This window comes from Salvelinus alpinus, chromosome 3 (genome assembly GCF_045679555.1).
Source record: "Salvelinus alpinus chromosome 3, SLU_Salpinus.1, whole genome shotgun sequence".
NCBI lineage: Eukaryota > Metazoa > Chordata > Actinopteri > Salmoniformes > Salmonidae > Salvelinus > Salvelinus alpinus.
Window position 1 is genome coordinate 44,024,879 of NC_092088.1, and position 23,048 is coordinate 44,047,926.

At 43.9% G+C, this 23,048-nt stretch overlaps 1 protein-coding gene and 2 long non-coding RNA genes across 6 annotated transcripts in view; 2 read left to right on the forward strand and 1 right to left on the reverse strand.

The window, feature by feature from the left end:
- The first annotated feature begins 603 nt into the window (after positions 1 to 603).
- On the forward strand, positions 604 to 2,295 carry LOC139570763 (uncharacterized). Its single transcript, XR_011674161.1, has 2 exons — positions 604 to 1,053; positions 1,310 to 2,295. It is a non-coding gene; the product is annotated as an uncharacterized lncRNA (long non-coding RNA).
- An 8,833-nt stretch (positions 2,296 to 11,128) lies between these two features.
- On the forward strand, positions 11,129 to 12,820 carry LOC139570764 (uncharacterized). Its single transcript, XR_011674162.1, has 2 exons — positions 11,129 to 11,578; positions 11,835 to 12,820. It is a non-coding gene; the product is annotated as an uncharacterized lncRNA (long non-coding RNA).
- A 6,563-nt stretch (positions 12,821 to 19,383) lies between these two features.
- LOC139570765 (cullin-9-like) overlaps positions 19,384 to 23,048 on the reverse strand; it is a 33,588-nt gene continuing 29,923 nt past the window's right edge. For 3 of the 4 annotated variants that reach the window (XM_071392916.1, XM_071392915.1, XM_071392914.1), the window contains 6 exons: positions 22,907 to 23,000; positions 22,487 to 22,672; positions 21,352 to 21,469; positions 21,098 to 21,231; positions 20,874 to 20,965; positions 19,384 to 20,760 (listed from right to left, as the gene is read on the reverse strand). In XM_071392916.1, coding sequence (XP_071249017.1) covers positions 20,553 to 20,760; positions 20,874 to 20,965; positions 21,098 to 21,231; positions 21,352 to 21,469; positions 22,487 to 22,672; positions 22,907 to 23,000 — 832 coding nt within the window. In that variant the 3' untranslated portion in view covers positions 19,384 to 20,552. Of the gene's footprint in view, positions 20,761 to 20,873; positions 21,009 to 21,097; positions 21,232 to 21,351; positions 21,470 to 22,486; positions 22,673 to 22,906; positions 23,001 to 23,048 lie in introns of all 4 variants that reach the window. The other variant, XM_071392917.1, reaches the window with a different exon arrangement.

Consider the following 23,048-nt stretch of genomic DNA (forward strand, 5'->3'; position numbering starts at 1 on the left):
GGTATGGAACACGAATGTAAGGAGGTGATGTAACCTTTTGACCTGTTTTCATTGCATTTTCCTGTGGTTTGATCACCCACGGGGGGATGTAGTGAGGATAATGAAATTGTGGTCATTTGGGATACTAATTTTGAGGTAAATTGATTATAATAGAGTTTATAACTCTTGACCATAATTGTAGTTTTAACCACAGAGGAGTCAGGTTTCTGTTTTTAAACATTGGCTATGACGGTTTTGAATGGGCTGTTATTGATTTGGTAATACAACAGAAAAAATCCCATTTGTCATCGATAATAAATGGGGGAAGATATGATACATTGAGGTTTGAACAGGAGATATTTTAAGCCTATAGGGCAGGAAAATACATAAGCATTTAAATATAAGAATATTTTACTAATCTTACCTAAGTCATTATTAAGAGTAGGTAAGGTTGATACCTGGCCAGAGCCAGGTATCAAACGGGGGAGGGGTACATTGTGGTCTAGGATAGGATGGGGCCTATTGGAGAATAAACTAATTGAAAATAAAAAATTTCTAGCTAACAAATGGGTATAGAAGTTAAATATATAATCAGATAGAACAAATGAGAAACCGTTTGTTAGCCAAACCTGTATGTCCAGGATTTTATGCGTTACAGGTGAATTAAAGGAGAAGGTGATTCACTCGACCTGGGGGCATATCGCACTTGGAGGGTGAGACACACTGACACTGCCGAATGATCACAGAGTTAAGGAGAAGAACCGTTGCTAATAGAGCTCGGGGATCAACTCCTTAATGAAGAATCCCTGACCCCGACCTCTCAACACTGTGTACGTTCATAGAAGTGAAAGTGTTGCTTGATCTCTGGCTGATGATGTGTTCTCTGGGAGAGGGTGGGGTTTTTACAGGACTGCTTGTAGTCCTGAGCTGTCTGATTAGGATACGATGGGGATGTTACCATCACAGTGCTGCCAGAACCACCACCAGTTCCAACGGACCAGGGTTCAGCCGGCCTCCTCCACCACTTCAAGACCAAGTCCCACGCCATCACCTAAGCTCTCCAATCTGGTACAGGTAATAAATGTAAAAGACATCTCAGATAGTGACCAATTGGGGACTGAAACTGGTTATGAGGAAAGGGAGAATATGTGGTTGGCCTACAAAACACTTAATAGAAAGGACTGTGTCGTATGTGGACATGCCAGACCTATTCTGTCTGCTCACCCATTTGCCCTAAGCAATGGGAAAGGTTGGATGTGCATATTGGAACGTTTCTATTATAATAAGCCAAATTCAACCCTGTGTAAAACTCTGAGTCTTGTGTTCCCAGAAGTCCCTCCCACAAGACACCATGGGGGGTTAAGGCATATGGGGGATATTACAGCTGTATCACTGGTACAGGTAGAGGTATAGACTATGGGAGGCTCCCTACTACTGCCTGCATCACTAATGTCACTATTAACTAAAGGTGTTGCTGATGTATGGTGGATGTGTGGACCTGCCAGGCGGTTGACCCCACATTTTGAAAGGAGATTGTCAGGGCACATGTGTTTTGGCCAGTCTGATAACACCATTGACTATTATTGAGGTTGCAGCTAACCACCTCCTGGGATCTGCACATGACACAAAGGCTCGGGACCAACCCAGGAGACGGCAGAAACGTGACGCTCCTTGGTCCGAGAGTACAGATAACATCCACACCAACCTGTTGGGGTCCCAATAGGGGTCCCCCACGAATTCCAGACATTAAACAGGAATGATGGCCTGTGGCATTTATTGCCCATTATTGGCCCAGCTATTGTTGATGCTAAGCAGAATGCCTGGATCAATTATATCTACTATAATCAACAATGATTTGTTAACTACACCCACACAGCACTTACGGGGATGGCTGAACAATTGGATGCTACCTCTCAAACCAGTAGACAAAATAGACTAGCACTGGACATGATTCTGGCCAACCAGGGAGGTGTATGTAAAATGATTGGAGAACAGTGTTGCACGTTTGTCCCTAACAATACTAGTCCGGATGGGAGCATTTCAAAAGCTCTGAGTGGGTTGGCAAGGTTATCGGTGGAGATGAAGGGTCTTGCAGGTGTGGAGGAGAGTGGACTGTTCCCCTGGCTGGGTGTTTGGTTTGGTAAGTACACTACAATGATGGTTACTGGATTTCTGACTCTAGTTGTTGTTTTTCTTATGCTCATGTGCTGTGCTGCCTGTATCATACCTTGTTTGAAGAAGTCTGTTACAGATGTGGCAAGGACCTCTGGTATGATGCCGTTGCTTGATGCTCCAGTTGGAGAGGCTGATACGGAATCAAGCTTTCGCAGGAGAGTGGGCCTGACAGAGGAGGACCCTTGGTTTGCTGTAGTTGAGGTTGTCGAATGAATAAAAAGTGATGTTTGTCCTCCCTGTTGTGAAGGTTTGAAGTTCCCGGGTGGCGACGAGCCCACCTGGTACAGGTTGTATAGAGGGATGGACCTGAGGGTTTAACATTTTCTCGTTTTTTGGTTAATAATGTGTGATTTTGGACTCAACAAGGCTTCGAGGCGGTCCATGGCCAATTGGCAGCTACATCCCTGATGGCATTTCAAAATAGAATCGCGGTAGATATGTTGTTGGCTGAACGCGGAGGTGTTTGTGCCATGTTTGGGGAGCAATGTTGTACTTTCATTCCCAATAATACAGCGAATGATGGTAGTCTTACCGTCGCCCTAGAGGGTCTTCGCACGCTTAATGAGAAGATGAAACAACACTCCGGAGTTGACACTACTATGTGGGACTCCTGGATGGATGCGTTTGGTAACTACAAATCAAATCAAATCAAATCAAATTTTATTAGTCACATACACATGGTTAGCAGATGTTAATGCGAGTGTAGCGAAATGCTTGTGCTTCTAGTTCCGACAATGCAGTAATAACCAACAAGTAATCTAACCTAACAATTCCACAACTACTACCTTACACACACACACAAGTGTAAAGGGATAAAGAATATGTACATAAAGATATATGAATGAGTGGTGGTACAGAACGGCATGGCAGATGCAGTAGATGGTATAGAGTACGGTATATACATATGAGATGAGTACTGTAGGGTATGTAAACATAAAGTGGCATAGTTTAAAGTGGCTAGTGGTACATGTATTACATAAAGATGGCAAGATGCAGTAGATGATATAGAGTACAGTATATACATATGAGATGGGTAATGTAGGGTATGTAAACATTATATTAAGTGGCATTGTTTAAAGTGGCTAGTGGTACATTTTTACATAATTTCCATCAATTCCCATTTTTAAAGTGGCTGGAGTTGAGTCGGTATGTTGGCAGCGGCCGCTAAATGTTAGTGGTGGCTGTTTAACAGTCTGATGGCCTTGAGATAGAAGCTGTTTTTCAGTCTCTCGGTCCCTGCTTTGATGCACCTGTACTGACCTCGCCTTCTGGATGATAGCGGGGTGAACAGGCAGTGGCTTGGGTGGTTGTTGTCCTTGATGATCTTTATGGCCTTCCTGTGACATCGGGTGGTGTAGGTGTCCTGGAGGGCAGGTAGTTTGCCCCTGGTGATGCGTTCTGCAGACCTCACTACCCTCTGGAGAGCCTTACGGTTGTGGGCGGAGCAGTTGCCGTACCAGGCGGTGATACAGCCCGACAGGATGCTCTCGATTGTGCATCTGTAGAAGTTTGTGAGTGCTTTTGGTGACAAGCCGAATTTCTTCAGCCTCCTGAGGTTGAAGAGGCGCTGCTGCGCCTTCTTCACAACGCTGTCTGTGTGGGTGGACCAATTCAGTTTGTCCGTGATGTGTACACCGAGGAACTTAAAACTTTCCACCTTCTCCACTACTGACCCGTCGATGTGGATAGGGGGGTGCTCCCTCTGCTGTTTCCTGAAGTCCACAATCATCTCCTTTGTTTTGTTGACGTTGAGTGTGAGGTTATTTTCCTGACACCACACTCCGAGGGCCCTCACCTCCTCCCTGTAGGCCGTCTCGTCGTTGTTGGTAATCAAGCCTACCACTGTAGTGTCATCCGCAAACTTGATGATTGAGTTGGAGGCGTGCATGGCCACGCAGTCGTGGGTGAACAGGGAGTACAGGAGAGGCTCAGAACGCACCCTTGTGGGGCCCCAGTGTTGAGGATCAGCGGGGTGGAGATGTTGTTACCTACCCTCACCACCTGGGGGCGGCCCGTCAGGAAGTCCAGGACCCAGTTGCACAGGGCGGGGTCGAGACCCAGGGTCTCGAGCTTGATGACGAGTTTGGAGGGTACTATGGTGTTAAATGCTGAGCTGTAATCGATGAACAGCATTCTCACATGGGTATTCCTCTTGTCCAGATGGGTTAGGGCAGTGTGCAGTGTGGTTGCGATTGCGTCGTCTGTGGACCTATTGGGTCGGTAAGCAAATTGGAGTGGGTCTAGGGTGTCCGGTAGGGTGGAGGTGATATGGTCCTTGACTAGTCTCTCAAAGCACTTCATGATGACGGAAGTGAGTGCTACGGGGCGGTAGTCGTTTAGCTCAGTTACCTTAGCTTTCTTGGGAACAGGAACAATGGTGGCCCTCTTGAAGCATGTGGGAACAGCAGACTGGGATAAGGATTGATTGAATATGTCCGTAAACACACCAGCCAGCTGGTCTGCGCATGCTCTGAGGACGCGGCTGGGAATGCCGTCTGGGCCTGCAGCCTTGCGAGGGTTAACACGTTTAAATGTTTTACTCACCTCGGCTGCAGTGAAGGAGAGCCCGCAGGTTTTGGTAGGGGGCCGTGTCAGTGGCACTGTATTGTCCTCAAAGCGGGCAAAAAAGTTGTTTAGCCTGTCTGGGAGCAAGACATCCTGGTCCGCGACGGGGCTGGTTTTCTTTTTGTAATCCGTGATTGACTGTAGACCCTGCCACATACCTCTTGTGTCTGAGCTGTTGAATTGCGACTCGATTTTGTCTCTGTACTGGGACTTAGCCTGTTTGATTGCCTTGCGGAGAGAATAGCTACACTGTTTGTATTCGGTCATGCTTCCGGTCACCTTGCCCTGGTTAAAAGCAGTGGTTCGCGCTTTCAGTTTCACGCGAATGCTGCCGTCAATCCACGGTTTCTGGTTTGGGAATGTTTTAATCGTTGCTGTGGGTACGACATCGTCAATGCACTTCCTAATGAACTCGCTCACCGAATCAGCATATTCGTCAATATTGTTGTTGGACGCGATGCGGAACATATTCCAATCCGCATGATCGAAGCAGTCTTGAAGCGTGGATTCAGATTGGTCGGACCAGCGTTGAACAGACCTGAGCGCGGGAGCTTGTTGTTTGAGTTTCTGTTTGTAGGCTGGAATCAACAAAATGGAGTCGTGGTCAGCTTTTCCGAAAGGGGGGCGGGGGAGGGCCTTATATGCGTCGCGGAAATTAGTATAACAATGATCTAGGGTTTTCCCAGCCCTGGTAGCACAATCGATATGCTGATAGAATTTAGGGAGTTTTGTTTTTAGATTAGCCTTGTTAAAATCCCCAGCTACGATGAATGCAGCCTCAGGGTGTGTGGTTTCCAGTTTACAAAGAGTCAGATAAAGTTCGTTCAGGGCCATCGATGTGTCTGCTTGGGGGGGAATATATACGGCTGTGATTATGATTGAAGAGAATTCCCTTGGTAGATAATGCGGTCGACATTTGATTGTGAGGAGTTCTAGATCAGGTGAACAGAATGACTTGAGTTCCTGTGTGTTGTTATGATGATCACACCACTTCTCGTTAATCATAAGGCATACCCCCCCGCCCCTCTTCTTACCGGAAAGATGTTTGTTTCTGTCGGCGCGATGCATGAAGAAACCAGCTGGCTGCACCGACTCCGTTAGCGTCCCTTGAGTTAGCCATGTTTCCGTGAAGCAGAGCACGTTGCAATCCCTGATGTCTCTCTGGAATGCTACCCGTGCTCGGATTTCATCAACCTTATTGTCAAGAGACTGGACATTGGCGAGTAGTATGCTAGGGAGTGGAGCGCGATGTGCCCGTCTCCGAAGCCTGACCACGAGACCGCCTCGTTTGCCCCTTTTTCGGCGTCGCACAGGGTCGCCGGCTGGGATCAGATCCATTGTATTGGGTGGAAGGCAAAACACTGGATCCGTTTCGGGAAAGTCATATTCCTGGTAGGAACGATGATGAGTTGACGTTAATCGTATATTCAGTAGTTCCTCCCGACTGTATGTAATGAAACCTAAGATTACCTGGGGTACCGATGTAAGAAATAACACATAAAAAAACAAAATACTGCATATTTTCCAAGGAACGCGAAGCGAGGCGGCCATCTCTTTTCGGCGCCGGAAGTATGAGAACAGAGATCAGATCCCTGATCTCCTCTGTCCTAGTGTCCGTTGCTGTTTTTGTGGCTATCCTAACCCTTTGTGGTTGCTGTTGCATTCCATGCGCTCGCACTCTGATTACTAGAGTCATTACCTCTGCTATTGACCCAAAGCAGGTCGATAGGGGTCAGATGTACCCACTCCTTGCTATTGAGGAAGCTGAGCCTGAGTATCAATTTGATGACTAGTGATGGCTAGATGGTTTACTATTGTCACGTCTCTGGTGAGACGTGAAGAGGGGGAATCAAAAATTTGTCTACTGACAAATTTTCCCCGGTTTGCATTACTATGTTTTACTATTGTCACGTCTCTGGTGAGACGTGAAGAGGGGGAATCAAAAATTTGTCTACTGACAAATTTTCCCCGGTTTGCATTACTATGTTTTACTATTGTCACGTCTCTGGTGAGACGTGAAGAGGGGGAATACATTTTTTTGTCTACTGACAAATTTTACTGTGGTCACGTCTTTTAAGACGTGAAGAGGGGGATTTGTAAGAAATGCTGTCTTCATTGACCTTAACACATAGCTATAATACTGTTATAATGCCTTCCTTATTAAAGCAGACTTTGTTGCAAATATCTTGCTACACCCCACAGTTAAACACCATCTGCCCGTAACAGATACAAACCTCACTCCCCCACGCAGGGGAGGATGGCTGACTCAGACCTTTTATTACCACTGATAAGGGAGGCATGTTACTATACGAGCACGCACACGCACATGCACACACACACACACACACACCCTTGTTTCAGGCTGGGTTTCCAAGAACAAAGAACAGTGCCAAGAACCAATGAGGCATTGACACCAGCGTGGAGGGAACGGGCCTCCACTTACAACGACCAATCAGGAGCACGAACTACCAGAATCTACCTACGTCATTCACTGTATAAAATGTACTGCACAATATGTTACGGGACTCGCTTCTGCTAGTTCCTTCTGAGCTAAAATGAACGAGTCCGTGCACGCTTTGCTCAGATATCTTTACATCCGAATAAACTGTCTTACTATACCTTATCCACCTCGTCCAGCGTCTCAACTTGGTCTCATTTCTCTAGTAACGAATCATCAACAAAACTTGGTAGCAGAGGATGGTTTTCAACCTTTGAATTCGGTCTATAGAGAGTTGATGTGAGAAAAGAGAAGTTTGAGACAGATTCCAGAAGGACGGGTGACCTGTCCACAGGAGCCATTGGGGATTCAACTCACCCCAGGAAACTGATCAAAGAGCTCGACATTAAAAGGCAAGCAGAGCCTGTTAAATCAAAATCTGTATATTGTATTATAGCCAATATCTAAATTGAGATCAGGACTACTGGGTGTGAGTATGAATTTCTGTTAAATTTATGTGAAATTGTCCATAACTAAAGGCATTGTGTAAAGATATCTGAGTAATAAGAGGTCAAGATTCATATAGTCTGCCAATAGTTGAGTTTGATCAACTAGGTGTAACAGTGAGGAATCTAACCTGAAAAAGATTCATATCGTCTGGCAATAGTTGATATGTCTATCAACTAGGTGTAACAGTGAGGAATCTAACCTGAAAAAGATTCATATAGTTTGGCAATAGTTGATATGTCTATCAACTAGGTGTAACAGTGAGGAATCTAAATTTGAAAAAGGTTCATATAGTCAGCAATGGTTGATGTGGCTATCAACTAGGTGTAACAGTGAGGAATCTAAATTTGAAAAAGGTTCATATAGTCTGCAAATGGTTGATGTGGCTATCAACTAGGTGTAACAGTGAGGAATCTAAATTTGAAAAAAGGTTCATATAGCCTGGCATAATTGATGTGACTATCAACTAGGTGTAACAGTGAGGAATCTGATGATGTGATGAAATGAATGTGAAATGATGGAATGTAATATTGTGTGATATATTGTATTAGCAAACCCGGGACTAGTCGATAACTATTTTTCGACTAGGAGCATCGGTAAGAAGTCTAGCTTGGACTAGGAGTATAGGAATTAAACCTGAACTCTCCAAATTAATGTAACAGCTTGACCGTTTCACGAGACTGATTGTTACTAATTACTGGTATTCTACAGTAAGGCTGTGTTGAAGTGACCGCCGAGTCAAAAGTTTGGGCCGTTTTGCAGCCGCCGTGCTGAGTGATGACTTGATTGTATTAAGCTTGATTTTTCCCTCTTGAGCTGTTGGTATTTCCTTAAGGACTAGAATTCATTTGACAATTATTATAGAAGCGCTTGAATATATTAATATATTGTCCCAAAAGGACACATTTGAAATACTTTGGGAAAGTATTTAATTAATTAGTTGAATATGTGATAATAATATTTTTTGAGAAAAATAAGTCCTAGAATTAATTAAATAATTATTCTAGAAGCGCTTGAATTTACTAATATATTGTTCCAAAAGGATATAACTGAAATACTTTGGGAAGGTATTTAAATAATTAATTAATTATGGACAAATAAAACTTATTGAGAAAAATAAGTCCCATAATTAATTCAATAATTATCTCAGAAGCGCTCAAATTTATTAACATATTGTTCCAAAAGGATATTGCCGAAATACTTTGGGAAAGTATTTAATTAATTCACCAAACATAAAGTAATAACAGTCTTTGTGTACGAGGGTGGGACACAAGAGATAAGTCTGTGTCGGCACCAAGAATACGTCGCTGGTTTCGACCAGTGACGGGCTAAGTACACCAAGATAGTAAAAGACCCAGACATAGCTTAACGACAAAATGGCCACAACCACCGTCCCCAAACTCAAATTCAATACTAATGGGAAAAGGTACCTTTTGGTAATGGTAGACAGGTTTTCCAAATGGGTCGAGGCAATACCAACAGCACGTGAGGATGCCAGGTCAGTCATTGGGTGGCTGCAGACTGAACTCATACCAAGGTATTGAGCATAAGTTTGGGTCAGTGTACAGGCCCCAATCTCAAGGCCTCGTGAAACGCGCCAATCAAATGTATGTGCAGGTTCGAAGTTGACATGGGTCGAAGCCCTGCCCCTGGCGTTGATGGCCATGCTGATTATGTGAGAAAATTGACGGAACTTTCTGCAGCTCTCTCCACACAGATTCACAAGGTCCAAGAGGGGGAGCTGACGGGAGATCCGCCACCACTGAAGGTAAAAAATTGGTGACTGGGTGGGGGTTAAAGTCCACAAGAGAAAGTGGCTGGAACCCAGGTGGACTGGACAGTACGAAGTGAAGGAGATTACTTCACACTCAGTTCAGGTCAAAGGTAAATCAGGCGCACCTTGGCACCACCTCACACATTGCACTCCAGCTCCAATTCCTTCCAGAACACTGACAGAAGTCAGAGCTGATTTAAGCGGCCTAAATTCGATTTTAAATGAAGACACTCCTGACTCAGGTGATGCGGCATCAAACTCCGCCTCCCCTGAAAAAGGAACCTCGCCCAGTTAGAGGGACATTTCTCCCTCCCTGGGCAAGGCTAGGGATATCTGGCCCCTTATTTGTGATATTCCTACTGATATTTGGGGTGTCCCTGGGCATTTTCACATGGTTAATAGAACAACTATAACCGGATCCCCATGGCACTTTATGATTGCATCCCTATGTATGTATTGTATCAGGCTTTTATGCAAGAAAAAGTAAGGACATGTATATAAATTACATAACCATATATACTTAAGTTACATATTAACCACATACTATAATCTTACATTATTTGTCACGGACACTCTAGTCCAACTAGGTAATAACAGATAAAAAAAATCAAAAATCAAAAATTATAAAACAAAAGTTATAATAAGAAACTAATATGGCTCAAATTGAGAAGGTTGAATAGAGCTGGTGGAGAGCTGTGCAGAGAATGGACAGAAGATGGCAGTATTGCAGCACTCAACGGTCTCCCAGCCGACGGAGAGCCTGGTTGAATGCTGGTGACATAAAAATAAAAAATAAAAAACTTAAAACCAATTCGAAGTAATTTTTAAAGGGACAGTACACGTTTATCACAGTTGTGTGAATGAGTTACATGAAACATCGGGGAAATTTCAAACGAATGAATAGGGTATTATCATAATTATTAGATTTTGTTTTTGTAGTAAACGTTTGGGTTAAGGGTTTCCGTGTTCCCAGAGATAAGATATCTTAAAGGAGTACACTTATATATATATTAGGAGGATTATTTTCTGAGTTTTATTTAGACAAGGGATTTTTTAAGATAAAGGGTTCTTTTAGTATGTCTAGACATGGTATGGAACACGAATGTAAGGAGGTGATGTAACCTTTTGACCTGTTTTCATTGCATTTTCCTGTGGTTTGATCACCCACGGGGGGATGTAGTGAGGATAATGAAATTGTGGTCATTTGGGATACTAATTTTGAGGTAAATTGATTATAATAGAGTTTATAACTCTTGACCATAATTGTAGTTTTAACCACAGAGGAGTCAGGTTTCTGTTTTTAAACATTGGCTATGACGGTTTTGAATGGGCTGTTATTGATTTGGTAATACAACAGAAAAAATCCCATTTGTCATCGATAATAAATGGGGGAAGATATGATACATTGAGGTTTGAACAGGAGATATTTTAAGCCTATAGGGCAGGAAAATACATAAGCATTTAAATATAAGAATATTTTACTAATCTTACCTAAGTCATTATTAAGAGTAGGTAAGGTTGATACCTGGCCAGAGCCAGGTATCAAACGGGGGAGGGGTACATTGTGGTCTAGGATAGGATGGGGCCTATTGGAGAATAAACTAATTGAAAATAAAAAATTTCTAGCTAACAAATGGGTATAGAAGTTAAATATATAATCAGATAGAACAAATGAGAAACCGTTTGTTAGCCAAACCTGTATGTCCAGGATTTTATGCGTTACAGGTGAATTAAAGGAGAAGGTGATTCACTCGACCTGGGGGCATATCGCACTTGGAGGGTGAGACACACTGACACTGCCGAATGATCACAGAGTTAAGGAGAAGAACCGTTGCTAATAGAGCTCGGGGATCAACTCCTTAATGAAGAATCCCTGACCCCGACCTCTCAACACTGTGTACGTTCATAGAAGTGAAAGTGTTGCTTGATCTCTGGCTGATGATGTGTTCTCTGGGAGAGGGTGGGGTTTTTACAGGACTGCTTGTAGTCCTGAGCTGTCTGATTAGGATACGATGGGGATGTTACCATCACAGTGCTGCCAGAACCACCACCAGTTCCAACGGACCAGGGTTCAGCCGGCCTCCTCCACCACTTCAAGACCAAGTCCCACGCCATCACCTAAGCTCTCCAATCTGGTACAGGTAATAAATGTAAAAGACATCTCAGATAGTGACCAATTGGGGACTGAAACTGGTTATGAGGAAAGGGAGAATATGTGGTTGGCCTACAAAACACTTAATAGAAAGGACTGTGTCGTATGTGGACATGCCAGACCTATTCTGTCTGCTCACCCATTTGCCCTAAGCAATGGGAAAGGTTGGATGTGCATATTGGAACGTTTCTATTATAATAAGCCAAATTCAACCCTGTGTAAAACTCTGAGTCTTGTGTTCCCAGAAGTCCCTCCCACAAGACACCATGGGGGGTTAAGGCATATGGGGGATATTACAGCTGTATCACTGGTACAGGTAGAGGTATAGACTATGGGAGGCTCCCTACTACTGCCTGCATCACTAATGTCACTATTAACTAAAGGTGTTGCTGATGTATGGTGGATGTGTGGACCTGCCAGGCGGTTGACCCCACATTTTGAAAGGAGATTGTCAGGGCACATGTGTTTTGGCCAGTCTGATAACACCATTGACTATTATTGAGGTTGCAGCTAACCACCTCCTGGGATCTGCACATGACACAAAGGCTCGGGACCAACCCAGGAGACGGCAGAAACGTGACGCTCCTTGGTCCGAGAGTACAGATAACATCCACACCAACCTGTTGGGGTCCCAATAGGGGTCCCCCACGAATTCCAGACATTAAACAGGAATGATGGCCTGTGGCATTTATTGCCCATTATTGGCCCAGCTATTGTTGATGCTAAGCAGAATGCCTGGATCAATTATATCTACTATAATCAACAATGATTTGTTAACTACACCCACACAGCACTTACGGGGATGGCTGAACAATTGGATGCTACCTCTCAAACCAGTAGACAAAATAGACTAGCACTGGACATGATTCTGGCCAACCAGGGAGGTGTATGTAAAATGATTGGAGAACAGTGTTGCACGTTTGTCCCTAACAATACTAGTCCGGATGGGAGCATTTCAAAAGCTCTGAGTGGGTTGGCAAGGTTATCGGTGGAGATGAAGGGTCTTGCAGGTGTGGAGGAGAGTGGACTGTTCCCCTGGCTGGGTGTTTGGTTTGGTAAGTACACTACAATGATGGTTACTGGATTTCTGACTCTAGTTGTTGTTTTTCTTATGCTCATGTGCTGTGCTGCCTGTATCATACCTTGTTTGAAGAAGTCTGTTACAGATGTGGCAAGGACCTCTGGTATGATGCCGTTGCTTGATGCTCCAGTTGGAGAGGCTGATACGGAATCAAGCTTTCGCAGGAGAGTGGGCCTGACAGAGGAGGACCCTTGGTTTGCTGTAGTTGAGGTTGTCGAATGAATAAAAAGTGATGTTTGTCCTCCCTGTTGTGAAGGTTTGAAGTTCCCGGGTGGCGACGAGCCCACCTGGTACAGGTTGTATAGAGGGATGGACCTGAGGGTTTAACATTTTCTCGTTTTTTGGTTAATAATGTGTGATTTTGGACTCAACAAGGCTTCGAGGCGGTCCATGGCCAATTGGCAGCTACATCCCTGATGGCATTTCAAAATAGAATCGCGGTAGATATGTTGTTGGCTGAACGCGGAGGTGTTTGTGCCATGTTTGGGGAGCAATGTTGTACTTTCATTCCCAATAATACAGCGAATGATGGTAGTCTTACCGTCGCCCTAGAGGGTCTTCGCACGCTTAATGAGAAGATGAAACAACACTCCGGAGTTGACACTACTATGTGGGACTCCTGGATGGATGCGTTTGGTAACTACAAATCAAATCAAATCAAATCAAATTTTATTAGTCACATACACATGGTTAGCAGATGTTAATGCGAGTGTAGCGAAATGCTTGTGCTTCTAGTTCCGACAATGCAGTAATAACCAACAAGTAATCTAACCTAACAATTCCACAACTACTACCTTACACACACACACAAGTGTAAAGGGATAAAGAATATGTACATAAAGATATATGAATGAGTGGTGGTACAGAACGGCATGGCAGATGCAGTAGATGGTATAGAGTACGGTATATACATATGAGATGAGTACTGTAGGGTATGTAAACATAAAGTGGCATAGTTTAAAGTGGCTAGTGGTACATGTATTACATAAAGATGGCAAGATGCAGTAGATGATATAGAGTACAGTATATACATATGAGATGGGTAATGTAGGGTATGTAAACATTATATTAAGTGGCATTGTTTAAAGTGGCTAGTGGTACATTTTTACATAATTTCCATCAATTCCCATTTTTAAAGTGGCTGGAGTTGAGTCAGTATGTTGGCAGCGGCCGCTAAATGTTAGTGGTGGCTGTTTAACAGTCTGATGGCCTTGAGATAGAAGCTGTTTTTCAGTCTCTCGGTCCCTGCTTTGATGCACCTGTACTGACCTCGCCTTCTGGATGATAGCGGGGTGAACAGGCAGTGGCTTGGGTGGTTGTTGTCCTTGATGATCTTTATGGCCTTCCTGTGACATCGGGTGGTGTAGGTGTCCTGGAGGGCAGGTAGTTTGCCCCTGGTGATGCGTTCTGCAGACCTCACTACCCTCTGGAGAGCCTTACGGTTGTGGGCGGAGCAGTTGCCGTACCAGGCGGTGATACAGCCCGACAGGATGCTCTCGATTGTGCATCTGTAGAAGTTTGTGAGTGCTTTTGGTGACAAGCCGAATTTCTTCAGCCTCCTGAGGTTGAAGAGGCGCTGCTGCGCCTTCTTCACAACGCTGTCTGTGTGGGTGGACCAATTCAGTTTGTCCGTGATGTGTACACCGAGGAACTTAAAACTTTCCACCTTCTCCACTACTGACCCGTCGATGTGGATAGGGGGGTGCTCCCTCTGCTGTTTCCTGAAGTCCACAATCATCTCCTTTGTTTTGTTGACGTTGAGTGTGAGGTTATTTTCCTGACACCACACTCCGAGGGCCCTCACCTCCTCCCTGTAGGCCGTCTCGTCGTTGTTGGTAATCAAGCCTACCACTGTAGTGTCATCCGCAAACTTGATGATTGAGTTGGAGGCGTGCATGGCCACGCAGTCGTGGGTGAACAGGGAGTACAGGAGAGGCTCAGAACGCACCCTTGTGGGGCCCCAGTGTTGAGGATCAGCGGGGTGGAGATGTTGTTACCTACCCTCACCACCTGGGGGCGGCCCGTCAGGAAGTCCAGGACCCAGTTGCACAGGGCGGGGTCGAGACCCAGGGTCTCGAGCTTGATGACGAGTTTGGAGGGTACTATGGTGTTAAATGCTGAGCTGTAATCGATGAACAGCATTCTCACATGGGTATTCCTCTTGTCCAGATGGGTTAGGGCAGTGTGCAGTGTGGTTGCGATTGCGTCGTCTGTGGACCTATTGGGTCGGTAAGCAAATTGGAGTGGGTCTAGGGTGTCCGGTAGGGTGGAGGTGATATGGTCCTTGACTAGTCTCTCAAAGCACTTCATGATGACGGAAGTGAGTGCTACGGGGCGGTAGTCGTTTAGCTCAGTTACCTTAGCTTTCTTGGGAACAGGAACAATGGTGGCCCTCTTGAAGCATGTGGGAACAGCAGACTGGGATAAGGATTGATTGAATATGTCCGTAAACACACCAGCCAGCTGGTCTGCGCATGCTCTGAGGACGCGGCTGGGAATGCCGTCTGGGCCTGCAGCCTTGCGAGGGTTAACACGTTTAAATGTTTTACTCACCTCGGCTGCAGTGAAGGAGAGCCCGCAGGTTTTGGTAGGGGGCCGTGTCAGTGGCACTGTATTGTCCTCAAAGCGGGCAAAAAAGTTGTTTAGCCTGTCTGGGAGCAAGACATCCTGGTCCGCGACGGGGCTGGTTTTCTTTTTGTAATCCGTGATTGACTGTAGACCCTGCCACATACCTCTTGTGTCTGAGCTGTTGAATTGCGACTCGATTTTGTCTCTGTACTGGGACTTAGCCTGTTTGATTGCCTTGCGGAGAGAATAGCTACACTGTTTGTATTCGGTCATGCTTCCGGTCACCTTGCCCTGGTTAAAAGCAGTGGTTCGCGCTTTCAGTTTCACGCGAATGCTGCCGTCAATCCACGGTTTCTGGTTTGGGAATGTTTTAATCGTTGCTGTGGGTACGACATCGTCAATGCACTTCCTAATGAACTCGCTCACCGAATCAGCATATTCGTCAATATTGTTGTTGGACGCGATGCGGAACATATTCCAATCCGCATGATCGAAGCAGTCTTGAAGCGTGGATTCAGATTGGTCGGACCAGCGTTGAACAGACCTGAGCGCGGGAGCTTGTTGTTTGAGTTTCTGTTTGTAGGCTGGAATCAACAAAATGGAGTCGTGGTCAGCTTTTCCGAAAGGGGGGCGGGGGAGGGCCTTATATGCGTCGCGGAAATTAGTATAACAATGATCTAGGGTTTTCCCAGCCCTGGTAGCACAATCGATATGCTGATAGAATTTAGGGAGTTTTGTTTTTAGATTAGCCTTGTTAAAATCCCCAGCTACGATGAATGCAGCCTCAGGGTGTGTGGTTTCCAGTTTACAAAGAGTCAGATAAAGTTCGTTCAGGGCCATCGATGTGTCTGCTTGGGGGGGAATATATACGGCTGTGATTATGATTGAAGAGAATTCCCTTGGTAGATAATGCGGTCGACATTTGATTGTGAGGAGTTCTAGATCAGGTGAACAGAATGACTTGAGTTCCTGTGTGTTGTTATGATGATCACACCACTTCTCGTTAATCATAAGGCATACCCCCCCGCCCCTCTTCTTACCGGAAAGATGTTTGTTTCTGTCGGCGCGATGCATGAAGAAACCAGCTGGCTGCACCGACTCCGTTAGCGTCCCTTGAGTTAGCCATGTTTCCGTGAAGCAGAGCACGTTGCAATCCCTGATGTCTCTCTGGAATGCTACCCGTGCTCGGATTTCATCAACCTTATTGTCAAGAGACTGGACATTGGCGAGTAGTATGCTAGGGAGTGGAGCGCGATGTGCCCGTCTCCGAAGCCTGACCACGAGACCGCCTCGTTTGCCCCTTTTTCGGCGTCGCACAGGGTCGCCGGCTGGGATCAGATCCATTGTATTGGGTGGAAGGCAAAACACTGGATCCGTTTCGGGAAAGTCATATTCCTGGTAGGAACGATGATGAGTTGACGTTAATCGTATATTCAGTAGTTCCTCCCGACTGTATGTAATGAAACCTAAGATTACCTGGGGTACCGATGTAAGAAATAACACATAAAAAAACAAAATACTGCATATTTTCCAAGGAACGCGAAGCGAGGCGGCCATCTCTTTTCGGCGCCGGAAGTATGAGAACAGAGATCAGATCCCTGATCTCCTCTGTCCTAGTGTCCGTTGCTGTTTTTGTGGCTATCCTAACCCTTTGTGGTTGCTGTTGCATTCCATGCGCTCGCACTCTGATTACTAGAGTCATTACCTCTGCTATTGACCCAAAGCAGGTCGATAGGGGTCAGATGTACCCACTCCTTGCTATTGAGGAAGCTGAGCCTGAGTATCAATTTGATGACTAGTGATGGCTAGATGGTTTACTATTGTCACGTCTCTGGTGAGACGTGAAGAGGGGGAATCAAAAATTTGTCTACTGACAAATTTTCCCCGGTTTGCATTACTATGTTTTACTATTGTCACGTCTCTGGTGAGACGTGAAGAGGGGGAATCAAAAATTTGTCTACTGACAAATTTTCCCCGGTTTGCATTACTATGTTTTACTATTGTCACGTCTCTGGTGAGACGTGAAGAGGGGGAATACATTTTTTTGTCTACTGACAAATTTTACTGTGGTCACGTCTTTTAAGACGTGAAGAGGGGGATTTGTAAGAAATGCTGTCTTCATTGACCTTAACACATAGCTATAATACTGTTATAATGCCTTCCTTATTAAAGCAGACTTTGTTGCAAATATCTTGCTACACCCCACAGTTAAACACCATCTGCCCGTAACAGATACAAACCTCACTCCCCCACGCAGGGGAGGATGGCTGACTCAGACCTTTTATTACCACTGATAAGGGAGGCATGTTACTATACGAGCACGCACACGCACATGCACACACACACACACACACACCCTTGTTTCAGGCTGGGTTTCCAAGAACAAAGAACAGTGCCAAGAACCAATGAGGCATTGACACCAGCGTGGAGGGAACGGGCCTCCACTTACAACGACCAATCAGGAGCACGAACTACCAGAATCTACCTACGTCATTCACTGTATAAAATGTACTGCACAATATGTTACGGGACTCGCTTCTGCTAGTTCCTTCTGAGCTAAAATGAACGAGGCCGTGCACGCTTTGCTCAGATATCTTTACATCCGAATAAACTGTCTTACTATACCTTATCCACCTCGTCCAGCGTCTCAACTTGGTCTCATTTCTCTAGTAACGAATCATCAACACTATCAAAGCGTCACACCAGCCCACACGAAACACAGACTACATGAAGTAGTTCTAAACTCCCAGATGTACAATTAATGGAGAAAAACGATTGAAACCACTACCGGATTTTACCGCTAGATTGTATGGGTATTATGACGCGTCCACTGTGCCGGGCTATTGAGAGGCTTTCAAGCCACCATTCGGCCATGTTGGTACTGCCCAGTCGGAGCAGTCCTCCATAGGAATTAATGGAATTCTACATTTTTCAATTAAATGTTTCAAGGACAAAATTACATGTATTTAAATATTGTGTTGTAGTGGGGACAATAACATTAGTCTTCTCAAAAAAGTGTACTTTAAGGAAAAAGTGTTATATTTAATTTTTATATTTATCTCATGTAATATAATTTAAAAGTATGTTTTAAGGTGTCTTTAATAAAAAATAAATGCGGCAAAAACGAATGTAGACATTAATAAATGCATTTCAATGGTCTGTCAACGTCACGAAAACGATGTGTGCGCTTCCATGGGGAAGAAGTTAGCCTGTTGTGATTCTGGATGGCCACATTGCTAGCAAGAATGACAAGAAACTGCCATGTGGGGAATGGTAAATAGCTCCATTCAGCTTGTTTCATAAAATAAAATACACATATTTAGCAGATGTTATTGCAGGTCTATCGAAATGATTGTGTTCCTAGCTCCAACAGTGCAGTAGTATCTAACAATTCACAAAAATCTAAAAGTAAAATAAAGGAATGAATAAATAAATATTAGATCAAGCAACGTCAGAGTGGCATTGACTAAAATACAGTAGAATATATCGTTTTTACATATGAAAATAATAAAGCAGTTTGTAAACATTAAAATGACTAGCTTTCCATTATTAAAGTGGCCAGTGATTCCAAGCAGCCTCTAGGGTGCAGTGTTGAGTAACCGGGTGGAAGCTGGCTAGTGATGGCTATTTAACAGTCAGATGGCCTTGAGATAGCAGTTTTGCAGTCCCTCGGGCCCAGCTTTGATGCAGCTGTACTTACCTCGCCTTCTGGATGATAGTGGGATGAACAGGCCCGTGGCACAGGTGGTTGATGTCCTTGATCTTTTTTGCCTTCCTGTGACATGGTGTGCTGTAAGTGTCCTGAAGGGCAGGTCATCTTATTGATACCATGTCTTGTGTGTAATGACTGATTTCATATTAATCCTAATGGCTAAAATTCATTAGCTAGCTGACCAACAACTGCAACGATGTATTTGAGAGAAGTGGTCATTGTGCAAATGTATGTTTTCAATAAATATTGCAGATGAAATATAGCTTACATGTCAACTATCTACGCCAATCTCATCTGTTTTGCCCATGGTTGTGCACTGATCTACTTAGTTCATTGACTTTCATAAAAGAGAGGGGGGAAAAAAGCAAAAGTGGGTTGTCTCACTGGATGCTTCTAATTTAAATCAGGTAATACAGTTATGAAATCACTCAAGTACAGTAGCAGAAAAAGCATTTATTTAGTCAGCTGAAGATGCACAACTTCAACAATGAGATCAGAAAGATAACATTTTGGAAGATGCTCAGTATGAATAAGGATATCTCAACTTCAATGAGCAAAGTGTATGTTGAGATATCAGATACCTCTCAACCCATTAAACAGATGAACATTGACATGTACAAATTTCAAATGCTATTTCCAGCAAGATAAAATAGCATGTAGGTTTTCGCTTAGCAAATAATGCATGAGCTATGATACTTTCAATCCGTTATATGCAGTGAGGTTAAGAGGATGGCGACATGTTTCTGATTTGTCAGTCTGATGGGCTGTGGCTTGTTGCCAGGCACAGCAAATATCTTACACCCCCCCCCCCCCAAATCTTCTCCACCTGCAACCCTTTAACCCAGATGCATGAAAATGTTTCACTCTTCAAACATTATGTATTAACTGATGTCTTTAGTAGGCTACTAAACAAACCAAATATAATTGAACAGTATTAACTTTCACTATGGAAATCAATTGATTAATTGTGTTCTTTATCATTTTGAAGGCATATATCCATATATTAAAAAATAAACCAAGGCAAACCATTTGGTAATGAACGACATGCCAACTCAACATGTCAGTATACAACCGATATAAAAACCATGAACTTAAAACTAAGACAGCCATCCTAGCACTGGATTATAAATCCCTTTATTGGATAAATCAAAATGCAGCATCTGTATTAAACAAAAGTATGGGCTTTGTTCCAAAGTATACGGTCACACCTCCCAAATATATCTTCTTACAGGGATCTTTCATTATGCGTGATGATCATGGAACCCCATCGGCTTCAAAACAGTCATGTGAAAAATAATGAAAGGCTCTAGGATTTCAAACCTATTTGATAAACAATAAGAGGAAAAAGTAAGCGTACGCCCTATCCAACAATTGCAGTTGTGGCATGGGACAAATTGTGAAAGATCAGCACAAACAGGCTGACCGGAAATGTGAAGGCTCACAGCAAGCCTCACTTTAAACAAGACCATGGCTTTCCTGTTACCAAAGCTCTCTAATGGATATTTGTTTGTTTATTAAGTACTGTTTCTAATATAGTTATATGTTGTTTGCAGTGCCTGCACAGATTGACATTTCCTTCCTTTTTTTAATATTTTCAGATATTTAGTCAAAAGGACTGAAATCCCTCTCAAGGTTTTCAGACTCGTCGTCATCAGAGAAGAAGTCATCCTCGTCTATGTCATCTTCGTCATCTTCATGCCATTCGAGGACTTCCTCATCGTCATACTCATCATCCTCCTCTGCCTCATCTCCACCTTCCTCCTCATTGTTGTTGTTGTTGTCAGAGTCACCAGACTCAGAGGCCCCAGCCCTGCAGAGAGAACACCAGTCTCATCGTGAGCACAAAAAAAAAATCAGGAAAAACATGCTACTAGATCCAGGTGGTAATGTGGAGATCCACTTCTCAAAATGTTCTGTACTCACGCTTTGTTGGCATCTGTGGTCTTAGAGAGATTTGAAGCTTGAGCAGATTCCTGTTCCTGTCCCGTTTTGGAGTTGTAGCCCACTCGAAAGTCCTGTGTTTGGAGAGACCAGACAGGAGGAAACCCTAATGATTTGCTGTTGATTGGACCACAATGCATCCAGTAAGTATTAACACCACACTTTGTGTTCTGCTCTTCAGAGTGTGTGCGCGCGTAAGTCCCTACCTGGGTCGAGTGTTGTAGAATGGCCACCAGACGCTCCTGAATGCGGCGGATGAGTTCCAAGCCAGTGTTGAGGTGCTCAGGCTTCAGGAGACGTACGCAGGACGCTAGATCAGTGCACTGCAACAGGGTCTCCTCTGGGGGGGGGGGGGGGACACACCGACAATAACCTATCCATGATGCTTGAAACATCCTCAATAGCAATCTGCCTTGAAAAAATCTTACTATGATTATCCTAGAATTCATTAAGGTCTTACCCAGCAGGATCTGTAGGGCATTGGTGTGAAGCTCCAGGGCTTCCATTTGCTGCTCCATCACATCCATCTTCTCGGTGTCCTGGTTGTAGTAGCTGTACACACACGAGTAGGCCAGCACCTACATGGCAGTCAGGCAAGAGGTCCATATTAGTCATATGGCCATTTACATTTACATATATATATTTTTTTTATACTACAGAAATTTGCAGCATGTGCTGCCCACATTGCGGGTCCTTTCGACTGTAGGCTATGCAATATTAAAACAAACAAAAAAATAACAAAAAAAACGACAGCTTTTATATTTTTTAGTAGCTAATTATTCTCTATGGCCAAATCATGATTTCTGGTGTAGTAGCCTATTTAGAATGATTTTATTGATTTCTTTCTAGACTGGAATATGCAATTCAATTTACTTTAGGGAAAGCTCATCTTCCCCTAGCCTTATGGACACGCCACCTATGCCTTTTAATGTGGTAGAAACACAACCAGTCATTGTGTTTCATTCGATTGTTAAACAATCACTTAACAAAGGCCTTCCTGTAGGCTACGCGCACATTCATCCACTTACAAAATAATTTCAGCATCCAAACCAACAGTGCACCCGCAATTTGATGAATGGAAAGAGACATCAGTTACAAAACACCTACGTGTATTGTAATAACATTCTACGATTGTCATTGGGCCTACACTTGTAGCCTGAATTGCTGCATCCACTGTTGTCCACGCGCACCTCGGTCTCGGCCACTCATCTCCACTTTCCCAAAATGTAACTGTTCTCCTCAAACCACAACACATTTTGGAGCGTATACCACTCGGTTTCCAGTCAATTTGCTAATTTGTCATGCGGTTGACCTGCAGTAAGGATAAATAATGCTGTAATAGCCTATAGTTTTTTGGGCATGTTTGTATGAATTGTGATAGGCTCACGTTGTGATAGGCTCACCGGTACGACTTATCCCCACTATTTATTTTCCCAGGACGCAGTACCGGACCACCTTACTTTCACCCAGGCTTGTATGTGAAATCACATGCTGATTGATTTTTCCAAAATGCTCTTTAACACAAGAGACACTGTATTGCTTCAATGTCTCTACAGATTAGTTGGTTATTTTCCTATTCGTTTACTTCCTCTTACCTTGCGAGCTTGAGCGAGTACTTTGCAGGCATCAATAACAAACGTCAATGATTTCATTTGCAGGGCTTCATTGATGGAGGAGACTTTGCTCTCCAGATTGATGGCGAAGTCCTTGGCCTGGTTGTGGAAAGTGCATCTCTCGTTGTAGTCTTGGAACTTCTTTTCCTGCCTTGCTGCTTTACTCACCTGCAGACAGAAAAATAAAGTATCACTGCATTGGAAATCAACAGAGCTTTTGTTTATTACAGAGTTTTGTATTAAAGTATGTAGGTTGTATGTATTGTAAGTATGTAGGATTGGTATGTGATATGATCATCCATGTCCAAAGGGGAAAATACTCTGCAATTCATGGAAACCCTTTGCATTTGTATTAAATCTTATGAAGCGCAAACTTAATTGAATCAAGTCATATGGACTCACCATAGCTGAGCAGTTGTAGTAATCTTTGTGGGTTGGTTTCCATGGCTTGAGACACCTCCAGCAAAATCCATGGTTACATTTGGCACAGGTCATACTGAAAAAAAGAAACATGGAGTGGTAGTAACAGTGATGCCTTTAAATC